The 24288-nt window shown below is 34.9% G+C and overlaps 2 protein-coding genes and 1 long non-coding RNA gene across 4 annotated transcripts in view; 1 reads left to right on the top strand and 2 right to left on the bottom strand.

Moving 5' to 3' along the window:
* Positions 1 to 5202, top strand: part of LOC128990762 (tyrosine-protein kinase Dnt-like) — a 75866-nt gene extending 70664 nt beyond the window's left edge. For both annotated transcript variants that reach the window (XM_054413327.1, XM_054413326.1), the window contains exons 8-11: positions 431 to 583; positions 2201 to 2360; positions 2792 to 2928; positions 3714 to 5202. In XM_054413327.1, the coding sequence (XP_054269302.1) occupies positions 431 to 583; positions 2201 to 2360; positions 2792 to 2928; positions 3714 to 3825 (562 nt within the window). In that variant the 3' untranslated portion in view covers positions 3826 to 5202. The remainder of the gene's footprint in view (positions 1 to 430; positions 584 to 2200; positions 2361 to 2791; positions 2929 to 3713) is intronic.
* Positions 5203 to 7348: 2146 nt separating this feature from the next.
* On the bottom strand, positions 7349 to 12168 carry LOC128990006 (uncharacterized). The gene is made up of 3 exons (XR_008490477.1): positions 11933 to 12168; positions 8698 to 8860; positions 7349 to 7505 (listed from the first exon to the last, which is right to left on the bottom strand). It is a non-coding gene; the product is annotated as an uncharacterized LOC128990006 (long non-coding RNA).
* A 5923-nt stretch (positions 12169 to 18091) lies between these two features.
* On the bottom strand, positions 18092 to 23885 carry LOC128989270 (uncharacterized). Its single transcript, XM_054411148.1, has 3 exons — positions 23813 to 23885; positions 19124 to 19281; positions 18092 to 18533 (listed from the first exon to the last, which is right to left on the bottom strand). The coding sequence occupies exons 1-3, from the start codon at positions 23883 to 23885 to the stop codon at positions 18375 to 18377; spliced, it is 390 nt and encodes a 129-aa protein (XP_054267123.1). The 3' UTR covers positions 18092 to 18374.
* Positions 23886 to 24288: the final 403 nt, after the last annotated feature.

Here is a 24288-nt window from a genome sequence, read left to right as displayed (position 1 = left end):
TTCAACATCACGTTTTCTGTATTTATAAGTTCTATTCTTTGCGGGTGTTTCATAATGTATCAAACACCAGCGTCTCCCATCATAGAGTAAGACTATCAGTGTCATTGTCCATATTTGTTCCATTTTAAAATCTACAATCCTACACGATAAGTTAGTAATGTGCACTTGCCATTATAACTAGACAAAGTCCCAGTATCGTTCACTCTTGGACCAAATCAATTCAACTCTCTACGTAAATTATCCCGTGATTTAAAACTCATGTATATTCCTTAACTTTCTGAACGCTGGCAAAGAATAAGTAACCTTGAAGGTTTAAGTATTAAAATACAGTGTCAGTTATTATCACAGCCAATAACAAATACAGTGGTTGGTTACAGTGGTATGTTACAGTGGTTTAATGATAACAACTAAACCAACATTGTGCTCGTAGGTTCCTACAGAAGTGCAAGCTGTGCCCGGAAGGTGTAGCACACACTCTGACCACCCAGGAAGTGGTAGACATGGCTCTGCAGGTCATCACAGGGATGCAGTATCTGCACAAGAAGCGGCTCTTGCACAAAGACTTGGCCACAAGAAACTGTGTGTAAGTTATCTAATTTGTTAGATGAACCGTTCTAATGCCTGCATATGTGTTTGTAAAATTAAAAAAAATAACTTTAGATAGCTATCCATTGATTGTATGCCTAACACTTTACAAGGAAATACTAATACGTTTATTAACTGATCAAGATACACTATTCACACTTCATACTTGGCGTGAGCGTAGATTTCTCTGCCATACTGAGTGTTGGGGTGGAGAGTTGCAAAAATCGTAATGGGGAAAATGAATGACATGACAAAACACTAACATGACAGAACGCTACTTGATCGTGATAAGAGCACATTGTAAACCCTAAGTCACGGAGTCGGACGACCTTTACATCCTCTCAAAAAATATTTCCTAAAGCATCAACGACCAGCAATCAAATTTTATACACAATATAAAACCAGAGATTTTCCAGCAATAAATCATAAATTTGCAGATTTTTTATATTTATTTACTATACATTCTATTTCCATGATAAAGTTTTAGTCGGATATTGATTCTTAGACTGTAGCCCTGTCTGCGAGTGGCTCATTAAATTTTTTTTAACTTTGAATAAAAAAATGTGTTGCATTTCCGTTTACATTAGTATTCAATAGTCAATTTATGAAGCCGCTTATTTATAGCCAAATTGATTTATTCTGTTCCTTGTGTTTGCAGTGTGGATGACAAGTTGAGGGTCCAGATCACAGACAACGCCCTGTCTAGAGACTTGTTCCACATGTTCATGTTTGTGTTGTGTTTGCAGGGTGGATGACAAGTTGAGGGTCCAGATCACAGACAACGCCCTGTCTAGAGACTTGTTCCACATGTTCATGTTTGTGTTGTGTTTGCAGGGTGGATGACAAGTTGAGGGTCCAGATCACAGACAACGCCCTGTCTAGAGACTTGTTCCACATGTTCATGTTTGTGTTGTGTTTGCAGGGTGGATGACAAGTTGAGGGTCCAGATCACAGACAACGCCCTATCTAGAGACTTGTTCCACATGTTCATGTTTGTGTTGTGTTTGCAGTGTGGATGACAAGTTGAGGGTCCAGATCACAGACAACGCTCTGTCTAGAGACTTGTTCCACATGTTCATGTTTGCAGGGTGGATGACAAGTTGAGGGTCCAGATCACAGACAACGCCCTATCTAGAGACTTGTTCCACATGTTCATGTTTGTGTTGTGTTTGCAGGGTGGATGACAAGTTGAGGGTCCAGATCACAGACAACGCCCTATCTAGAGACTTGTTCCACATGTTCATGTTTGTGTTGTGTTTGCAGGGTGGATGACAAGTTGAGGGTCCAGATCACAGACAACGCCCTATCTAGAGACTTGTTCCACATGTTCATGTTTGTGTTGTGTTTGCAGGGTGGATGACAAGTTGAGGGTCCAGATCACAGACAACGCCCTATCTAGAGACTTGTTCCACATGTTCATGTTTGTGTTGTGTTTGCAGGGTGGATGACAAGTTGAGGGTAAAGATCACAGACAACGCCCTGTCTAGAGACTTGTTCCACTTGATCATGTTTGTGTTGTGTTTGCAGGGTGGATGACAAGTTGAGGGTCCAGATCACAGACAACGCTCTGTCTAGAGACTTGTTCCACATGTTCATGTTTGTGTTGTGTTTGCAGGGTGGATGACAAGTTGAGGGTCCAGATCACAGACAACGCCCTATCTAGAGACTTGTTCCCCGCAGACTACCACTGTCTGGGAGACAATGAGAACAGACCTGTCAAGTGGCTGTCCATAGAAAGTCTCTCACACAAAACCTTCTCCACTGCCTCAGATGTGGTAAGAAACATGTATTTCCTGTTAGTTTGATTACAAAAAAGGAAAGTGAACATATCCGTTAAAACGTCCATTACACCTAAGTTTGATCAGAGAATTGGAAGTTGTTTAGGATTACAGCCTAAGTGGATTGAATATGAGATATCTCTTTTTGCTCTTAACCCCAAAATTACTGAATGATGTGAGAATGTTGTATCGATATGTCCAGTCAATTAGTATGTGTAAAAGTAACATCAGAATCACAAAAAATATTTTTCTAAACTACTTATTGTATTGCAGTTTAATCAATTATCCTCTAGGTACCTCCTCAAATATCTAATCTACCAGTATATCAAGTACTTAGGTTATAAATGAAAATGGACTTGTTTCTTTAGATTTGCGGCCACTTTTACAGTCTAATGTATTTAACCCATTGAAATGTTTGTATGTTACAGTGGGCATTCGGCGTGTTGCTATGGGAACTAACAACATTAGCCCAACAACCTTATGTTGAGATTGATCCGTTTGAGATTGCTGCCTACCTCAGAGACGGCTACAGACTCGCTCAGCCTGTCAACTGTCCTGATGAGCTGTGAGTCATGTTGTTCAGTTGCCATTACTGTAGTATATCACTCATCAATTACATAGACTTTCTCAAACCATAAGGAGGATTTCACAACTATTTTTTTTTTAATTTGATTCTACATTTTTTTAAAGCTGTCACAATCTTATTTATTTTAAAACAATGTGTTTAAATTAATTTCTATTTGGTTATCAATCTGAGTTTTGGGTGATTTCATTTGAAATTTGAATATTTTTTACGTGGTGGATTATAATTTTTCCAATTTTCTATATATTCATTTTAAATTTTACATTTGGGAATACAAATAAACTTTATAAATATATATGCTTCTTACAGCCTTCGCAGTCCTTAAGTCATAACACTACGGCCGTTTCAGATATCACTCCATCTTTAGGTGTGTAGTCGTAGTACACAAAACTAAATCAATATGTCAATATTTAAATTTTTTACGGCATTTCTTCGTTTTTATCGCGGCATGTTTAATGAATAGTACATAAAGAGTAAACTTTGACACAATGAAAATGAAGAAATGCCGTAAAAATGTAAATATAGAAATAGTGATTTGGCTTTGTGTACTACAAACACACCTGACGATGGAGTGATCTCCTTTACGACCGTAGTGCTATGCTATAACTTAAGGATTGCCAAGACTGTAAGTAGCCTATATATTTATAAATATCCACACGCAATCTGCCACACTGAAAAATCACAAATAAACTGATTCATGACATTTATTGTGTATCTCTATGTTTTGTATTGCAATCTGAATCTCATTATGTTCCCGTCTGTTGTAGGTTCGCTGTGATGGCGTATTGCTGGGCGATGAACGCAGATGATCGGCCGACCTTCTCACAACTTCTCGTCTGTTTACAAGAGTTCTACGCTCAACTAACTCGTTACGTTTAAACTTTAGACCAACTTTTAATATTACCAATGATAAATCCTCCAAATCCTTCGATATCTGTTCTGTTGCCTCTACTTTTGTACAATTTATCCTCATATACCTTCAGTGCTAGCTAATTCTATTGGTAATTCAAGATAAGATTTCTGAAAGTAGTACAATAATATACGTATTAGGAGGCCTTTAAATTATATGTCGGAATATCTTACAATTTGCACAAATTTCAAATCTAAATAACCTATGTGGTTCACTGCCAGATTCAAGAAAATGTAAACAGATTTGTTTCAAAGCATCCTGAACTTTGTGATATTAATTTGTAGTTGTAAGTACAATGTACAGAAGTCCCGTGATTGGGTGTATTTAGACTAGTATTAGTACGTATTTTTAGAGGCAGACATTTCATGTAACTTTTTCCAGTTGACGAAAGAAATATTAAAGTTTTCTAAAATATTTACATATAATGAGGTTTTGTGATATATCGTTTTTACTTTTAATTATTTATCAACAGAAAATTTTCTAAACAGTTTTTAAAATTTGATTGGTAAAATTGTATACAGTAATATAATGGTGCTTTGGTACTAATACAAATATAATTATATCCTCAATATAGACTGATAGTTGAGATGGTGTGTAGATATGTTTAATATGTATGTATTATGAGCTTGCGTTAGACAGCTTATGTCCCCTGGAATGCTTTAATTAATTTGCAGGCATAACTTGTGGTGAACAACAGTTGTCTGAATCAGAATGTGTAGATTAAATGTTGACTTTGATACGTAAATCAATACTCTTTATTTATGCGATTCACAATATTTTATGTAATAATATTTTAAACTGAATTATATAGCTTAGGAATTTATTTTTTACTTAATCGCTTAAATGGTTCAAAATTGTTTTTTGATATAAAATTCATTGGAAATTAAATTTGTTTGTAAACTGAGCTAGAGGTGTATTTTAAATTTACCAAAAAATGTTTACTACGCTATTCTTGTAACATATGTAGATAATGAAAAGTTTATGGACTGTACAGTTACATAGCTTTATTTGTACATAATTTATGTATTTTTCTTTTGTGACGAAGATCTCATAGTTTAGTTTAAATACCAAGCTTCGCGCTGGTCAGACGTTTAACCCCGGTGAAATTGTACATAATACTTAAATAGGATAACTGTAGAATATTTAAATGTACAGAATTGTTAGTGATAATAGAACCTTGTGTAGTGTAAGATACGGTTTTGTAATTTTTATACAGTTTTACTATATTTTGTATCTAGTTTGGTTTTTAACTGTGTTTATAGAACTTTTATAAGAATGACCAAAAATGTGTCTATATATTTCATTATTGTATACAAATATAAATAATACTGTTAATAAAATGGATATTTTATATTTCTGTGAATTATTTTTGCCTTTATAACATTTTACATCTGCAAGATAAGAATTTTCTGACCTTGAGAAAACTTCTTAAGTTGTTAGAAGTAAAATGATTGATAATGATAACTCTTTAATTGAGTTAGAATTTAAGGGGACCTAATCAATGACAGCACAGAAATCTCTGTAGTCGGGGTAATACAGTGTTTAGAAGAGTTCTTGTTTATTTAGATTAAGTTTTGAAAATCCTGACAAAAGTCTCAAGGAATGTGAAATAACTTTTTGACGGATAAATGAAATCTACTTTGGAGAAACTGTCTTGCAAAGTATTTCGTCCCTCTTTGTACTTTCTAAAACAAACTGACTTCAAATGTCTTAGCAGCACTCGGATTCAAAATGCAAAATCCTGCTGAACCTGAACACTCTATGTTTCTTGGGCTTAGTAACCATGTCATGAGGATATGCAGTGTTGTGATACAAAAGTACTCATGGACTGAACAAATGAGTTGCTCAGAAGTCAGACACTTCAGACTTGTATGAGGTTTTTCCCTGATAGTTGTTGCATGTTCAGTGGCAGTGCCCAAGTAGCACAAATATGTATATAATACGTATAATTTACCTACCGGCATGGTATAGCTTTTGTATACAATCTGTATAGAAATGTATACAATACAGATTGTATCTGTAAATATGTCCCACCTAAATATGTATTATTTGCATATTGTATAAGGATCCAACTACAGATATGATACATATTATACATCTGTATATAATCTGTAAATTTTGATAGAAATTGATGCTTACCTTAACTGTATAAAATACATATTTTATACATAGATGATACATATTTGATGCCATATTAATAAAAAGTGGCTCAAAATACAATTGTCATAAAAATCAATATATAAAATTATATACATTGATTTTTACTAACAGTTTTCTTTGAAGGCATTTGTTATGGGAGGTGAACTATGTGTCATGAGGGTTGGTGTGTTGTATGATGGTAAAACAATATTTTAAGTCTTCATTAGAAATATGTGTTTTGTGATTTGTCAGGTAAATACCTAATTGATCTAGTTTAGGGACAACCTACTGCTGTTCAGTAGTTTCATCTGAAGCAGGCCCGTAGGACCTCGGGGTACGGATCACATCCGAAGCTCCTAAGGTGAACCAGAGGGGCCCTAGTGAAAGTCTAGAAGGGGAAAGAGCCCCTATTACAGTTACTACATCATTACAATACAGTATGCAAAATGTAATGTTATATTGTTGGTGTAGGCTAGCTATCAGCATTTATTTTCATATCATAATCAAACCAAAGAATGAGAGAATTATGCAATTTTTGTAGACTTCCTTAAAAATGGTAGCAGCCACAAAAAAACAAATGATTTTACCTTTAAAGAATATGTGTTTTAATGAAGTAGGGAAGATAAAGAATATGGCAACTACCTTAACAAATATTAGACCAAGACAGCTTTAAATTTTTTTAATTATCGTACATTGAAGATTATTTGAGAAAAACTTATTAAATTACCTTGTTGAGAATAGGTACCACTTAACAAGCATTTTGGATAGTGCATTTATTTGCATAAAAAGTAAATAATAATATGTTAATTATTATATTAGTGTTTATATTACCAAGCATTATTCAGCTGATAATAATTAATAGTAATAACTAGCTTGAATGTTAAAAAGATTAAGTTGAAATAGTTTAGAAAAATAACCTATTATTAATAATAATACAGTATGATTATAACAACTGAAAGTGTAAAAAAAAAATACTAACTCACTTCTCACAACTGATGAATAATTTCTAGTTTTTTTAACTGAATCTTATTCTTACATGAAAATGTTGTTTTTTTAGTTTTCCATTTTCCCTATTGTTTATTTAATGTGAGAAAACAAGAAGGCTAGGCTCAACAAATAATAATAGATTTTGTAGTAACTTTTAAGACCTATTCTAAATTGTGCACAAAAAATACTTGCACAGTAAAAAAACAAAAAATAAATGCACAAAAATACAAAAAATGAGTAAAAATATTTGTTCAGATGTAATCACAAGTACCCTAATACATTCAAGTATAAAAGTTGTTTTTATAAAATTGTTTCTGTTGTTTATTAACACACTTTTTAAAGGAACATATAAATGAAACAATGAAGAAATGTCAAGAAAAAACTATTTAATTGATCATCTGCGGTAAACCTAAATTTTTATTTTTGACATAAATCCTTGTTCCTGCTTGGCGTAACCATTCGCTGGTTTTTTTCTCAAACGTTGTGAGATCGAATGAGGACGGGTGTTGTTGACGAACTACACCTGAAACAAAATTCACACTTGTGTCAATGTCTGTATTCCTGTGTATAAGGTAATATTAGGGTACGCACAAGATTCACGCTTAGAGCAACATATCTTTTGGTAATCAATCCTTTGTTTTCTTGATGGCAAAACTTAGATTAATTCATTTTTAACGTTTTAATTTTTAACATTTTTTTAACACGTTTAGTGCTGACTACATCAATTGATGTAGTCGCGACACGAGCGGCCTACATCAATTGATGTAGTTGCGTAACCCCCACTACATTAGTTCAGTATGCGCTCAGCCATTGCCGGGGAACGTTAAAATCGTTGCTAGCCCGTAGCTTAGAATGTAAGCTTTATTTTGGTGTAGGTTGGTACTAAAATTTCCCGTAAAATCCCGTCTGACAATGCTTTTGTACCAGTTTTGGGGATTTTCTCTCTTCAAGCCATATTACAAAGCCACTGACTACTGATCCAGGCAGTGCTGCTACCTTTGGGTGTTTTAGGGAACTATGTTCAATCTCGGGGTAACGTAGTACAATCGCCGCTGCTCTTTTGTTTTTCGTCAGATTGAAATATTTGAATGCCAATTGCGTTTGCTGTTGGTACGGCACCGCGCCGGGGCTTCGCCGCCATTGGCGAGCGCCTGTTGGAATGCCTGCCGTACTGAACGTGTGAAGCAAAATCGTTTCTTTTTGAGCTAAACTAACAAGTTGCAATCAAGAAATCAAAGTATTGAAGAGGTTTAAAGAGTACAGTGCAGAAAAAAAAGGATAGGTACGGTACATTCTACAGACAAAAAATGTGTGTAACATCATAAATTAATATCATATAGCCTATGATAATTAATTATAAGATGATAAATTAATATAATTAAAATCCATTGATCTAGCCCCTGAACCTTTTTATTGACTAATAATTGTTACGTAACTTTACGCCATACTGCTAAAAATGTATGTAAAGAATAACAAGATGTTTCGCCAGAATGGCATTTTCAAGTGGGGGTTTGAAGTAAATGTAGGCTACTGTATAGGTACATACCAATTATTAGTTAAATAATAAAACTTATGATGGTAAAAACAGGGTTAAAAAATAAATTTCTTACTTTGGTTGAGTTGACTTTATAGAAAAATAAATAAATGTCAAATATAGGCCTATCATTGAAAGAATAAATAAAAGTAACATTATAAACCAAATGTTAAAAACTTACGGCAAATCAACTGCACCAATGCAGAGTTCTGCAGACTCCACTTCTTTCATCCTCTTCCTTCCCAACTAAATTCTCTCGCAAGCTCATTTTTGAATAGTCTTACAAGGATCCGTCTTGTTGAGTCCTCAACACTGGCCCCGCCAACCGTGCGAAGATAACTGACCTGAAACACATTATAAAAATGCTTAACTCTTCAACCTCTATTACTATTATATTTGTTTAACAAGTCTGGTGTTTTATAAAAAGCTTTTTTGTTTAAAAGTACGGTATGTTATTATTTTCAACAAGGATGGCAGAAAAGTTTAAGTTTACAAATCTGTTTGTAAGAAGCTTAGATTTTAGGACCTTCATTTATAATAAACTAGTGTAGGCCTAGCCTACATGTTGCTCGAAATCGGGCAAATGCAAAGAAGTAAAGTAGTGTATTTGGGCCCAGCATTTAGAAAAAGAAACGTTCGAGATTCCATACATTATTTAGAACAACAAAATCAACTAAATTGTCGCTGTGTCGCTTAGTCTCACCCGAGGAATTCAACTACTCGTGGCCAGATCTGTCACTAGTGTTTGCTCTCTTTTTGTTGTGTGAAGTTTTTAGAAAATTACTTAAATAGGAGTTCCGTGATGAGGATGTCAAACAATTAATTGATTAAGAGGCCGCCTTTATATTTAAAGTCATTGAAAGACTGTTCGGATATTAATTTGAAGAAGAAGTTGTGGGATGAAGTGTCCTTGGCAGTTACTAAAGATTGGAACAACCACAAGAGGATAAAATAAAAAATCACAACTTCAACAACAAAGCACATACTACGGCTGTATCATTGAAATCCATTCGGTACTGTTAACGCTGTTAACGAATGTAATGTCTAACTTACGTCTTAAAGACTTTAGATTCACGACTAAAAAGTTGCCCGTGTGCGCACTCCAGCTCAACTGTTGCTAGACTTCAGAGTCTCCGAGTCGGTTGCGCAACAGTCCCCCGATTAGTCGGGCAACTGTTGCGCGACTCAAAATCGCCTGTGTGCGCCTGGCCTAACAAATATTATAAGACTCATTGTGTTTACTTTTGATTGTTAATTGAATTACCCGCTTAGTAACTAAAAACGTAAACCATCAATTAAAGTTTAACTGTTACTTACATACCATACACACTTATATTTCCAATGGTGCGTTCTTAAAAGTAAAATTGGTTTAGTTGTAAAAAAGTGTGAATTTAAACATAGTTTTAATTTATATAAGTTATAATTGCAAACATTTAAAACTCCAAAAAGTCAATACCGTAAAATGGCTGGTTTTTTCTACATTTTTTTTCGGCCAACTCGTCAATAACTTAACATCATCAAAGTTCATTTTCAGATTTACCTACATCACTTTCTGTACACATCATCATTTAGGCCTAAATGATTTTAATGACCGTAAAAACTAGGCTACTTATTTTAGGAACTTTTTGTAACACTTTTACCGTACGAATCTTTTATGTCGCCCTCTTTCTAAACTCACTGCCACTTGGTTTTTTGCTCATTTCACAGAAAAAGGGTGTGATATTACAACGTAAAATAACATTCTTCAAACGTAAATAAAATCATAAGCAAAAACACGGCCAGTATCTTTACTTGCTAACAAATTGATACTGTAATAAGTTTCTCGCCATTTGACAAAAGCAACTGACATTGAGTATAATGAAAAAAGGACATAACAAATTAATAGCCTACAAATAAAGACAGACGATTGTAAAGTATAGTTAATGATAGGCCTAATATGCAAACAGTGGCAGTGATGAGTCATGAGTGGAAGACGAAGTGAGGAGGTTTCAGATATTTTCCAATTAGTGTCTGTTACTAGCTCACCCAACAAAAAAAAAAAAAAAAAAAAACTCTTGCGCCCCTGGACCAGGGCCCATTTTTAACCGCGGTACTGGGTAAGTTAAAACTTTCATCCCTAGATCTTAGAAAGACAGTATGTGATGTCATAGGCATATTTGATATACATTTTGATAGCGTTGTTACCCTTCAAAGTGCCATCTATAAATAAATAGTACCCTAGGCTATTATGTGCCAAGCCTTGATAAAAATTACTCTTGACTTATGCAAACTTTCGTTCAAGTTTATTACTAAACGTAGCTGCGATGTTGTTTCATAAGTTAGACCTAGAAGTTAATCTTAAACAAAAAAAAAAAAACATACCGGTAGCTAAACCTAACCTAACCATAACCTACTGATCGCAAATGCGGCACCTTAAGTTATTTGTTTGACATTTCCTTTCGATAGTTTTGAAGGACGTAGGCCTAATTATAAAGCTGCAGCCTTCTGGGGTTACAGTTCCGCAGAGAACCTGCGATCTTATTAAGTTATCAGATCAATAACGATTTATCAATATTTTTATAAATATTAACATAGGCCTAGGCCTAAGTTTAGGCCTAGTTAACTTTAATATTGCATTGACTTTAATTTTCCCAGTTAGCTTATACATTAAGTTATAGGCCTAAGAGGCTAACTAAATGTTTTCTTTTGTTGCTTTTTCATTAAATAGGTTAGGATATATTTTGCTAGTAAGTTACCGTCTCAGGCTATATTTTGTTTGTGGTTAAATATGCTTATAGGCTAGTTAATATCGATAGAAACGTAGGCAAAACAAATCATAGGTCAATTTGATGTTTACATTGGGAAGAAGAATAAACATTTAATTTAACTTACCAAAGATATTTATCATTAAGTCATCCATCTGTTCACAGATCACAGGTTCTCTTCGGAACTGTAAGTTAAGTTACCCCCTTCTGGTCTTAAAATATTCATCTGCCTACAAGACTAGGCCTGAATTTTAACATAAACTTACCAATTAACATCATTTTTAGTCTTAACTGTAAGTTAGGCCTAGGCTAACTTATGACAGGTTCTAAGTAACTTAGGCATAAGTTTAGCTACGGTATTTGTTAAGTAGACCTAGGCCTAGCTTGTCTCCAAAGCTAAATTAGTTCAGACCAAGGACATATTGCAATGAATTAGGTCTAGGTTATCTCCTGAAGTTGGCTTCCTTAGTTTTGTAAACTACAGCCTATTTTTTCCCTAAAGAGCCTCCATCCGTAGAGTTTTTTAAGGGGTTAGGAAGGCTAACTTAATTTGTAACCTATTTCCACTTATAAAGTATTTAAATTAGATTACCACCATTCGAGTTATTAACAAAACATATATGCTAAATTTCTTAATAACTTACAATAACGATAATAATTTGTGTAACTTACCTTAACTCAAGTTAGTCGAATCGCCACTGAAGTTAAAAAGTCGAAGATGTAACGCAAATCTTAAAGAATATAAAGTAAAAAGTAACTAATAGACCTAATTAATAAGTAAATAATAACAAAACAACGAATTCTTCTCGTGTAACACTGAAAATCAGAAGTAGATGCTCTAGTCTAAACACAGCCACAAGGACAACGTTTGTTGTGAGTTGTGAGACAAAGACATTAAGACAAACAATATGGCGGTGGCGGGTCGGATGCTGACCCCCGCTGTTTTGCTCCCATAATGCATCAGCGAACATCGTCGAACCTAAGAAAACGCAGAGACTCGGGTATCTCGCGCGGCAGAATATTTTGTTCATCATCTATGAATATTATAGTACAGTATGTGTTACAAATACATTTTACACAGGATGTTGAAAAAATGCAGGGAAATAAATACAACACTACAATTTTTTCCGTATTTTTCTATTGATATAAAATACATATATTATCTGTATCATCAATACCTTTACTTATTTTACTGCATTCTCGAAAGTTAATTTATGCTCTCAAAACAACATTTAGGTGAAAATTTACACTTTGTTTCTTCATTTTACAATATTTTATGCAAAATTTATTTTGGATGAAACCGTATTTTCATATTGGTATATAATATGTATATTATCTGTATCATTAATACATATACGTTGGTTATACCTTAATCCCGAATATTTACGTATTATATACATTTCTTGCTACATGGGTGAGTTCAACTGACCATTAAAGATGGGTTACTATACAATAAAATTAAAATTTGTGGTGAAATTAACTGAAATAGCGTATTTCTTTTCCTGACTCATGGTAAGATGAGTGTGGAAATTTAAAATCCTCAATTCTAGGTAGATTCAGAAGGTTGTTACTGTACACGCTGGGGGACCGAGGCAGAACAAAGTTCTGGCAAATCTCCTTCAGAAAGATAAAACTATTGGCATAAATAGGTACAAATCGTATTACATTTCCGCCACCTTATTTTTACAAATCGAGCACTGGGTAGGATACACACATATCTTCAAAGCCATAACCACTACAGTGTTAGTACACAGACTGTCTAAAGAAATTAAAACATTAAAATAACTTTGCAAGCAAACGCATGTACTCTACCTAGATATTATTAAAATTACAAAGGTAACAATTAAATTAAATGTACAACGTGAGTCTGTGTAACGCCTTCAAACGCTTGATACTCACGACACTACAGTTAAGCGAATAGCAGGCGATAAAAATGCAGGTGCGTCTAAACTGCTAAAAATAATCAACATGTAGTTCAATTTATTAGTTTAGTATACAAAAATTATTTTTAAAAAGCACAATATGTGCTCTCTCATCAAATTTAGTATAAATAGACCTTAACTACTTTTTCAAATGTCTTCATAATTCACAAAAAATGTATAGAATACGTTGTTTAGTCAATGGTTAAATCGTCGACTTTTAGACAATCCATATATACCAGCTGAATCCATTTGAGCGAATTTACCATTTCCCTATAGGGAGCTATTGCCGTAGGTGGCACGGTAAGTCACAGACCGGCAAAAATCCAAATAAATAAATGGGAATTCGCAGTCGCTTAGTTTTGTCTGTTATGTATGTTTTGTCTGTAGGCCTACAGAATTTCGTTAACTAGAAAAATATTTCTCAACTCATTAATATAGAATCGAGTATGCTTTATATACATTTTTTATTTATTCACAGATATTTAGATACAATGTCAAAAGCTGTGTAACGCCTGCAAAAGGTTCGACAGCTATCCTACAACGTTGCTGGTGCCCCGATAGCAGACACGAAAATTAAGGCGGACCAGAAATGCCTTTAGTAGTTGCACATAAACTACCGGTACCTATTGTAAAAAAACGTGATGACAAAATATTTGTTTTCTAGTTATATTCTTACAATTATTTATCTTCGTCGTAAAAACAAAACTCTATCAGCAATCCTACGTATGTTAAAATATAATCTTGCAATTCACGCAGTGTAAACATAAATATGAGTTATAAGCTAAATATCAAACAATAATGCTCTATTATTCTAACTGTACTCCTTTAGTCATTTACCTTATGGAAGTAACATTAAACTACGGGACCTTTAACAGAGTTATTGTCATCATGTTTCGGACCCAGAATGGATGGTTTGCTGTAATAATATAACGGCATTGTAGTTTTTCTTGTACTACCAACACTACAACTTTTTAAAATTAAGAGTCTGAGTTAAAATTGCTTTCACTGAAAACTCTGCTCTTAAAAAATATCAACTCTTTAGCAACCATTCGCTCTCATACATCTAGGTTTTCATGCAAATGTCATTGAACCTAAACGATTTAAAACGAGCTTATTTCTAGATTTCATTGATGGTTTGAGTAGTCAATAAAACACTATAATCTACGGGGACGGGGGATTGAAAGCCTCAACATGTGACTTTCCTGGCTCCAAACTTTACACATCACTTTCTGCACCCCCGCAAATCCCTCGCAGATGGCCAACTCAATCACCCCGGGCAAGTATAATGCCTTGGAATACACACTTCGCAATAATACACAGGACGCCATAAATAAACAAAATCCCCATGGCTAAACAACGTTATTCTCCGTAGGGTGGGAAACTGTATACGATCTCCCGCGCAAACACTCAAGCGGAAATTGATTGTCATTAAATACACAATCGTTAATGGCGTCGTCCCCTTCAGACGGCGAGATGCAATAACAGAGCAGAGTGCGTCTCTTTATGCATTGGGGTGAATCCTTATATCGGGATCCCGTACTTGTACCTAGGGTGTGGATTGTAGTGGAAATACCGGCGAGATATTACTGGGTCTTCATTGAGGCTTATTAGTGTTATGAGTCATGAGATGGCACTTGTTTGGGCCCTGTGAGGGAATGTTTGTGTGACAATAATCATTTTGGGAATTTCCAATAGTCAACCTACGTAATAATCGATACTTAAAAAATCATTGAATTCAGTTGTTATCATGAGCTACTTCCTAACAAAAACATGAACATGTTTTGAACAACAAAAAAAAAATGCAAATCAATTCAATATCTCCTACTAAGGGAAAAAAGGAAAAAGATGCATTTCAAACCCAAAAACAGGTTTCTAGAAAATATTTAGGATTTCTTTGAGTTCAGGAGACGTTTAGTATCAGCACATAATTTTATACATGTGACCTTCAGTTTTTACATATCCACGCCAGCAAACCACAAAATATGCACACAAAAAACAATATCACAGAATTAAAAATAGATTAGTGTTATTTAAACGGTACAAAACAGCAAAAAAACCCCTATATCTAATTCTTCTTATTTAAAGATTGGTAGGCTATGCTGTAAAGTTAATTTATTCTTCATTTTATTACCAATGTTTTACTTACCTCAACTTTAAACCTGCATATTGTTAAACAGCTCCGTGGATGGATGGAGTAGACATGACGTGTTTTAGAAACAGTTTGATTCTGATCAAACTCGTAAAAGCTTTTATCCAAAAATAAAACTGGAAATGTACTAATTTTTACGTCATATCTTTACCAACGAGTTTTTTATAATCCAAAAGAATGAAGCAGGATAATCTGTATGCATTAAGTATTTGTTGTAATTAAATGTGTTGTGTTTCGTATCCCAAACTTATAATACTTTCCCGCACTCCAATATTTAAACCAAATGACAAAAAATTGTGTGCTTTTATTAGGCACGTAATATTTGTATGCTTGTTGGCACCACAACTAAATCAATCAGCTGGTTCAGTGTTTATTTTGTCGTTCAACGTTTTAGACTTAACCTAACCTCTAACCCGATGTCTGTTGAGGTTTTACCAAAAACACTACAAAACAAAAAATAAACAAAAAATGACATTCAGGTTTTGATTTATTGTTTGTGAAATTTTATTCAGATTTGTAATTAGGTAATTTATTAAACCATACAATAACAGTTCGCCTGTAATTAATTTATATGCTTTATAGTAACTGTAGGAAAAATATTATGTGTGCGGGCGCAAAGTGTCTTTACTGCTTTTGAGGAACTCGAGTAAACATTTACCTCAAGTGCAGCAGAGTGCCAGTGGATTAGTTTTAAGTATATTGGATTACCTGATTTACTTTTAGTTTTATGTTAATTAGTTGAATAAAATATAAAGTTTTTGTATCAACTTTATTTCCTTCCAGTTCACAAATTTACATTATTTTCTTAGTAACCAAATAAATATAAACAGAAAAAAAACACAGCTGTCTACAGACATTGCTGTAGCAAAAACTAGGCGTGTTATGTAGTTAGAATATTTTGACTCTAGAACCTTTTAATATAAGTAGAGGCTTTAAGTAGAGTAGGTTTACAATAATATTGTCTACATAGTTACAATATTTTTATACGCATTGATGCCACTTGTACACCATACTAGGTTGCCTAGGAAATAGCTCCTTACATCATCTTATAAAGAAAATAATATTTTACCATTCCGTTCTGTTCCTAAAATGACCCATACTTGTTTAACCATTTCGTACAGCAGATCCAAAGAACCTTATTAATCTCTTTCGCGTCCTGGTTGCCTAGGAAATTTTAACCCCTTACCTGAATATAAAATGAAACTAATTTTACCAGTCTGTTCTGTTCCTAAAATGAACTATACTTGTTTAACTATTTCGTACAGCAGATCCAAAGAACTGTATTAATCTCTTTCACGTCCTCTTCCCGTTGAGAAGCACAGATAAAGCAGTTACAGTAGCACCTATTAATTGTAAAAGATTGAAAGATATTACTTTCCACACTTCTGGAAGGCTAACGAAATGTTTCAATCTACGCGCTATAAGGGATGGTAGCAATATTGTAATGAAACCAATACAGCGAAAATACCCTTTTGTCAAAATAAAGCAATGCGACGTGTGAAGAACTAAATGGCGTCACATTGTGCGTCACACGCATCATTGTTGTGAAGACTGTTAATGAGTGAGGTGACTTTTCGACGCATTGTCCCTGTTGCAGGTGCAGAATGCATTGTTACTCTGCATTGTAGCTGCAATGTATGCGTGCCACTGATAATGATGTTTCGATAGTGAAATAGAATTTCAAAGCTCAAACATCAAGGATGTGTGTCCGTATACTCATTATAACGCACGATACTCATTGAAACTCTTTCATCAGGCTTAGTGGTTGCACTATATAAAATATGTACTAAATTAGTATTCGCAAATACTCAAAAACATTCCTTCTGAAATAAATCAACCGTAAAGTAGTTTTCAAAAGGAGTGTTTGACTCTACAACAATGTCAGGGAAATGTCATAAAAAGCTAAGTGCCAGGCAATCCCTGCACGACGCTACAACGGGAGTCGGTACGTGAGGTTCGGATAGCGGCTCCTGCCGGCCAAATTTGGGTCCTCTACCTCTTACTGCCTTTCTCCTGAAGGCCAAGAGTCGACAGTTGCCAAATCTCAGCGCAGAATCATGCGGAAAGTTATGGTGTTCATAGTAGGCCAATACTTCAATCAGCACATACAGTATGCATGGGATGTGATGTGGTAAAACCAGCTTATCTAAAATAGTGGCAATTTAACCTTGTTAAGCTATACACGATTGAGGACACTGGGAAAATGTGTATTAGCGCCTACAAATTTGAGTTATTTTCTTCTTCTACCTATCGTGTGGGTCATTCAGTTGTTGGAGTTGTCAAAAACGAGTGCTTGCTTTGAAGTTTGTTCATTTTAACACAAGACTGTAAATTAGTACATACAACTAATGTATTAAATATTGTTTCGTAAAATCATTTAATCTAATATGTTGACAAATTAACCTTGTTGCACTAAATTAAAATGAAACCAAAGAAAAAATCTAATTTACACTATGATTAAACAAAGATTTTAGTGTGTGCTTTAATCACTCTAAATTCAATACACCTATTTACATGAATTATGACTACTGTAATTCAAACAAGTAAACAAATCTGCATTCTTTTCTCTTGTAAAAAAATTGTGTATGCTGAAATTTTACAGATCACTGTACTGTTACTAATTTGTTGAAATAATATATATATATATATATATTTCATTTAAGAGTAAAGAATTTCATTCAAAGCTATGTGACGCATAACTCTGTAAGCAATTTTCAAAAGCTATAAGTGTAACACTGCCGTAAAACATCAAGGCCGAGGTAAAGAAATCAGAAACAACTTAAAACTATTTTATTTTGCTATCCTAAATAAATAATCACAACCATTGGGTCTCAGCATGAAAAAGGGTTTACAAATTATAGTACACCTTTTTAGAATAATTAATTTCAAGCGAAAAAGCTCAGTATTTAAAATCGTAGTGAAAACTTTGAACAAGTTGGCAATCCTTTTTGGCTTCGGTGGGAAATTCTGGGAGTTTGAAACTCGCTCCAATGTTTCAGGCCAACGCTATGGCTCGGGCGAGGTATAGGCCTAAGTTGTTGGCCTAAGGCCTAGGCCCATGTACCTCCTCCACAAGTCCTCGCACCTCATTGGCTCTCACATTGTCAGTCAGCTGTTGTACGATGAACTCTTCACTCTCCCTCAGCGCTCGCAGACTGTCAATGTCGTCCAGGGAGTCTTCGCCGTCTGTCTTCTCTGGAACCTGTAGAAAATAAAGTTAATTAGTTTCGAATGAAATATATTTACTATCAAGAACGCATTCAAGGATTGAGATCAATACAAGTACATACAACACGCAGGGTTGCGGTTTGACAGAAATCGTGTTTGACAGTAATCGTGTTTGACAGTAATCGTGTTTGACAGTAATCGTGTTTGACAGTAATCGTGTTTGACAGTAATCGTGTTTGACAGTATCGTGTTTGACAGTAATCGTGTTTGACAGTAATCGTGTTTGACAGTAATGGTGTTTGACAGTATCGTGTTTGACAGTAATGGCATTTGACAGTAATGGTGTTTGAAGGTAATCGTGTTTGACAGTAATCGTGTTTGACAGTAATGGTATTTGACAGTAATGGTGTTTGAAGGTAATCGTGTTTGACAGTAATCGTGTTTGACATTAATTTTGTTTGAAGGTAATCGTGGTTGACAGAAATCGTGTTTGGCAGTAATCCGACTTGACATCACGCACTTTGTCGGTGGATCTATTCAGTTACGTCCATTTTCACTATACTATCTTCTACTTTATAGGGATGGGATGTCTAGTTCTTTACATGGTCAAATATATAACCCTACCTCTGCCACGTCAGTATCCATCTTGTCCTGGGTAGGACTCTGGTCTGACAGAGCCTCTACATCAGGGGGTGTCTCGCCGTGTTGTATGTAGACAGGGATGTACCCGGGCAGCGGTGGCAGGTACTGTCTCTGACGGGGCGACGACACTGGGAAAGCTTCTGGAACAATACAATTACAATACAACAACAATACAAATACACGCATGTGTTTTCTGTCTTCTATAACGAGATCTTGGCCATATTTAACTTCATGCATTATGATTGCAGTATTTGCTTTACATTTATTTACGAGAGGGATAGGACACAAGAGAAATTCTAGTAATAAAAAACTATATAAGTGTGGAAAATATCCCCGCCGCAGCAAACCTGCAGACTAAGCGAATTTATATTTGACTGATTGGATTTACACTAAAGTTACTCCTTAAAATATTACATATTTCACTGAAAGTAATCTTTAGATTCCCTGTAGCAGGAAACTTAGGTACTAATTAAACCTATTATAATTCGAATAGGGAAGACAATTTATTCATTTTTGTATTTTAAGAAAAAAATTTCATGGAAATCGATTCAGGCGAAATTCGCTTAGTCTGCAGGTTTAGCTGCGCTAGGGATATTTTATAAATCATGATCAAAACAACGTATTTAAATTTGACACCTATAATCTATATAATTAATACGCTACATGAAACTTTGTCGGTTGAACTCCTCCGCCATTTCTTAACAGATTTTATCTATTGACGTCTCATTGGAAAGAGCGTGTCGCGTAGATTTGCAAACTGGCCTTACATTTTTGAAAAAGTCCCTTGGGCTCTGCCCCAGTGGCTTTGAAAGTTCCCATGTAATCCTTATGGAGAACATAATTGTTTACATTTTGATCAGCTGTATAATTTAATTGCTGTTATTTTTCAATTCAATGAAACGCATTGAGTACATTTATTTACTATTTGAGTTTATGTAAACATAACCCCCAAGACGGATCGTGTTAGTATGGTTGTATCTTAAAGTTGTGTATTTATCGTTGTTTTGTGTCGCTATGAAGGATCGTGTTAGTATGATTGTAACTTAAATTTGTGCATTTATCGTTGTTTTGTGTAGCTATAATTTGTTTATTTGTTGTTTTGTTTTCTTTTAAATGCCTCCGACGTGACGACAACGAAACATAGACAGGAGGCATAATCGTGATAACGACCGCAGCTACAGAGCAGTGGCGAGTAGGCTTAACTCATCACAGTCAGCACCTGACCCTGGACAATCTCAACTATTAGGTTACAAATGCGCCCTAACACTACCCCAAAACGACTTTTCGTTCTCAATTGGCCCTCTATCAATGACCTGTGTTGCCTGTACAGCGAGGCATTTTGAGAAGGAGAAAACCGGCAGGAATGCTTTAGGTTTATCAATAACGAAGATAAAAATAGTCTGAGCTACACACCGGTAATCTTGAGTTGACTCTTTTAAATTCATGTTAAATATGACTGTTATTCGTTTTAAAATAACTCCTGTAATACTTTGCAATTGCTCGAATTCGAGCAACATGTACACTAGTCACTATTACTTCTGAAACCCTAGTAATTCAGTAATGTAATATCCCCCTCGTAGCAGGATCGCTGCGGATGCCAAACCATCTCAGAGGCCATTTCCTCCAGATACCGTATCAGCCATTAAGCAAGCTACCAATCAAATTGCCATTTATTCCTCGTGGCGAGACCATGAAACTGAACTGCTTCAGGATATCGACCCCGACTGATCGCTTCCTTGACGACTCAGCAGTATGGGTATAATAAATAATTGTCGGATAAACTATACCAACTATAATTAGACTAACCTGGGCAAACATTTTGGTATCAATGACGGTTATATGTCTCTGTAAAAATTCAATGTTTAATAAAAACATTAGAATTTATTTATATAAGTTTACTAGTCATGGACGAGATTTAGGGGAATCAAAACAGATTATCGACCACCAACACAAAAATATCGTACGTTAATGTCTGATTTGGTCCAGTTCGGATTTTAAAAATATTTTTCACTTTGATTTTTTCTAAAAACAATATGCTTAATACTGTATACTTGAACTATTCTTTATTTCACTGAGAAAGTACCATAGTGTGGAAGTTTGTCGTACTTATAATAGGATACAAACTGTTATAAATAAAATTATAGCTATATCTAGTTATTTTTATTACGGGTATAATGTCGTCAGCATAGGTGTTTCTGCTGAGTCGCACTTTACTAAAATGACACACTTAATAAGATTGCCAATGGTAAAGTAAAAATGTCAAATGCTGTACTATTTGTTTTGTATTTTACTATTATCAGAGGCAATGATTTAAGGTTTGCATAAAAACAATTATTGAACCAAATCCTTCAAGTGTTTGATCTGAAACCTTCGCATCTCACTCGTTCATGGATCCAAAATGATCGTATTGATCTAAATAATCTCGTTCGTCTCTTATCCACGTCTCTAGTTTGTTAATGTGTGCTCTTCGTGTCGATTAACGTCTGTCTAGTTTATAGTTGATCGATCCAAACTATAATGATTTAGAACCCTCCCGTTCATTGATCCATAATTTTCGTATTTTATCCTCATCCCTCTTGTCCATTGATCTTAAAGCTTCGTATACTCAAATTCATTCGTAGCGATTCTTTTTCTGTTGTCAATTTTGATTTTAATCTTATTCAAACCCAAATAGAGTTTGAGGTATAGATTTGTAAATGTTGAGCAGTTTGTCTGAGCTGGGCAGTCTCGGAGCAGTGTAGTTTCTGCAATATACTCCTCAGTTCGCACTTCGCAGTTGGCAGTGACGGTGGTCCAGATCACGCGCGGCACCCGTTACCACGACCCGGTCACATCCTGTAACGGTCTCCTGGTCCAGATACCCGGCTACAACGGGAAGCCTGGATACAGGGTACACGAAAACGCTGGAGGTCGAGTCGTGCAAACCCGGGAGGCGGAGCCCTCAACAACGAACTAGGGCAGTGCTAGCTAAACTGTGAAACCGAACCAATCGAAACGGCGTTATTTCCTTTACTAACCCCTAATCTAAGCCCCCAACACTTTTTACAATTCAAAGATATTCAGAAACAGCAGATATAGCTCCCATAAATAAATATTACTCGTGGTACATACACAATCTGCTGGTAAAAGAGACTTACAAAAATATTTACGAAACGTCAAGCAAGTTTTCGGTACAATAATATTGATTTGTTCTCACTATTCCATTGATTTATATGTTTGTTAAAATCACTTACCACATGTCAACAAATAAAGTCAATACAACCTTGAACGCACAATTCTACTGGTTCATCATTGACTTTCACAACGAAAACTTTTGCTGAAGTCAAAGTCCTGCGTAAACATAAGTCAACTACTGTGACGGTATCACTCATTAGATGCTCATCTTATGAACTCACTCATTAGGTACTGAACGGTAAGTAATCAAAATCAACATCTTGAGTTAGGAAGAAATATTTAATGAAAAGTGTAAACCGTATCAAATGTTCCATTTTCCTTACAAACAGTGATCTAGCGGTATTGTTCTTATAACCTGGCTATTTTAGTGCGTTTTCTCATCATCGTATTTGTTATTTCTAAAGTGTTTTCTGTCGGTACGCAATAACTTCCACAATACTTCATAAATGAGGTAATTTTAAAACCTTTGTTATTCACTACACATGAAAAATATACAATGACTCACATTTCGGTGTTTTTTTTAACGGCCTGTTATATGACTCCGTATATGATTTCTACTTAGAATATAGATTTATGCTATTATACGTTGTTGTAAATAAAGCTGATTTATTTAAACGAAATTTAAATAGATAACGTACCGGAGCTGCGGGCTTAAAAGACGCAACTAAGGAAGATTTCCATTGACAATGCATTCCCTAATAGTCGCAATACCTCATCTGCATTAACTTAGGGCAGTTTGTACACGACACAGTAGAAACTGCGAAGGTGTTTATCTATAAAGTCCTACAATCCAACCACACTTATACAACATCCAAGAGGAGCAAGTCAACGAGTGAACTGCTTACAGAAAATGAAATGAAGAGCAAAACTTATTTACTTGAGTTTACGAGGTTCTCAATTAAGTAAGAAATAAAATTCCAGTTTTATCATTCATTGACTTGTTTGGTCATAGATTATAAAAGGAAAAATGTTGTCTACATATTTTACGTGGGGATGTTGATTGTATGGCAAACCCGTTCTGCCAGTGGCGAGAAAATATCCAGGGGGTGAACCTCTAATCCGCTCTTCAAACTACCAGTAAGCAACTTACTGTAAACATTTGAAAAACAATTTTTGAACATTTCAAAAGAGTAGTTTGACTTTTTGGGACAACAAAATGAAAAAAAATGGATCCTGGTTGTAGGTCTTAGTGTCACAAAGGTGATAGCTACTCCTCTACAGGGAAATTCGCTAAAATATGTTTCAGCCAAAGTGTCACCGATACCAAACTTAAACAAATTGAGTTTAATAATTTTTAATCATTAGAGACTTAAAAATTCACTAACCAAGCATTTAAAATCCTCCATTCTCTCTTAACTTAATTTCTACTAAAAAAGTTTAATGTATTCATCAGTTCAAATTTAGAATCTATAATAAAAATAACGAAGCATGGTGTAACTATTTTGTCAACCATCTCTGAGACTTACTACTAATGACTATTAATACATTGTTACTCACCAGAAGTAGGAGAGAGAAAGAAGATGAATAGGAAGAGAAGAGGCGGGTAGAGCAGCAGTAGCCGAGGACCCATGGTGAAGTGACTGTGAGGGGCACTGAGAGGCTATATACCTGCCCCCCTCCCAGGGGCACGGGGCACGCTGGACCCCGGAGAAAGGGGCATGTAGGTAAAAAGAAAAGGGGTTAACTTTTTGTCATGTAATGCAAAAAACTCGAACTGTTTTGATATGGAATGATTGAAAATATATAAAAAAAAACTAACAATCTCAATAGATTGCCTCAAACTTAATGTACTAGAATAAAAATTCGAAATAATATAAATATGTTACATACCTCAGTCCATCTTCAGTCTTAAAAAGAGTCTAGGGATGACTAGTTTCGTGCATCCCGCAATTATCAAATTGACTAATTCAATTTGATGCGGATTTGATAATGGGTCTTTGACTCGAAACTAGTCAACCCCAGACTAATTTTAA

Source organism: Macrosteles quadrilineatus, unplaced genomic scaffold, assembly GCF_028750875.1.
Source record: "Macrosteles quadrilineatus isolate MER2022 unplaced genomic scaffold, UCM_ALF_1.0 Scaffold_3__2_contigs__length_128488019, whole genome shotgun sequence".
NCBI classification, from domain to species: Eukaryota; Metazoa; Arthropoda; class Insecta; order Hemiptera; family Cicadellidae; genus Macrosteles; species Macrosteles quadrilineatus.
Note: the sequence above shows the minus strand (reverse complement) of the source record. Positions and strands in the feature narration are given on the sequence as shown.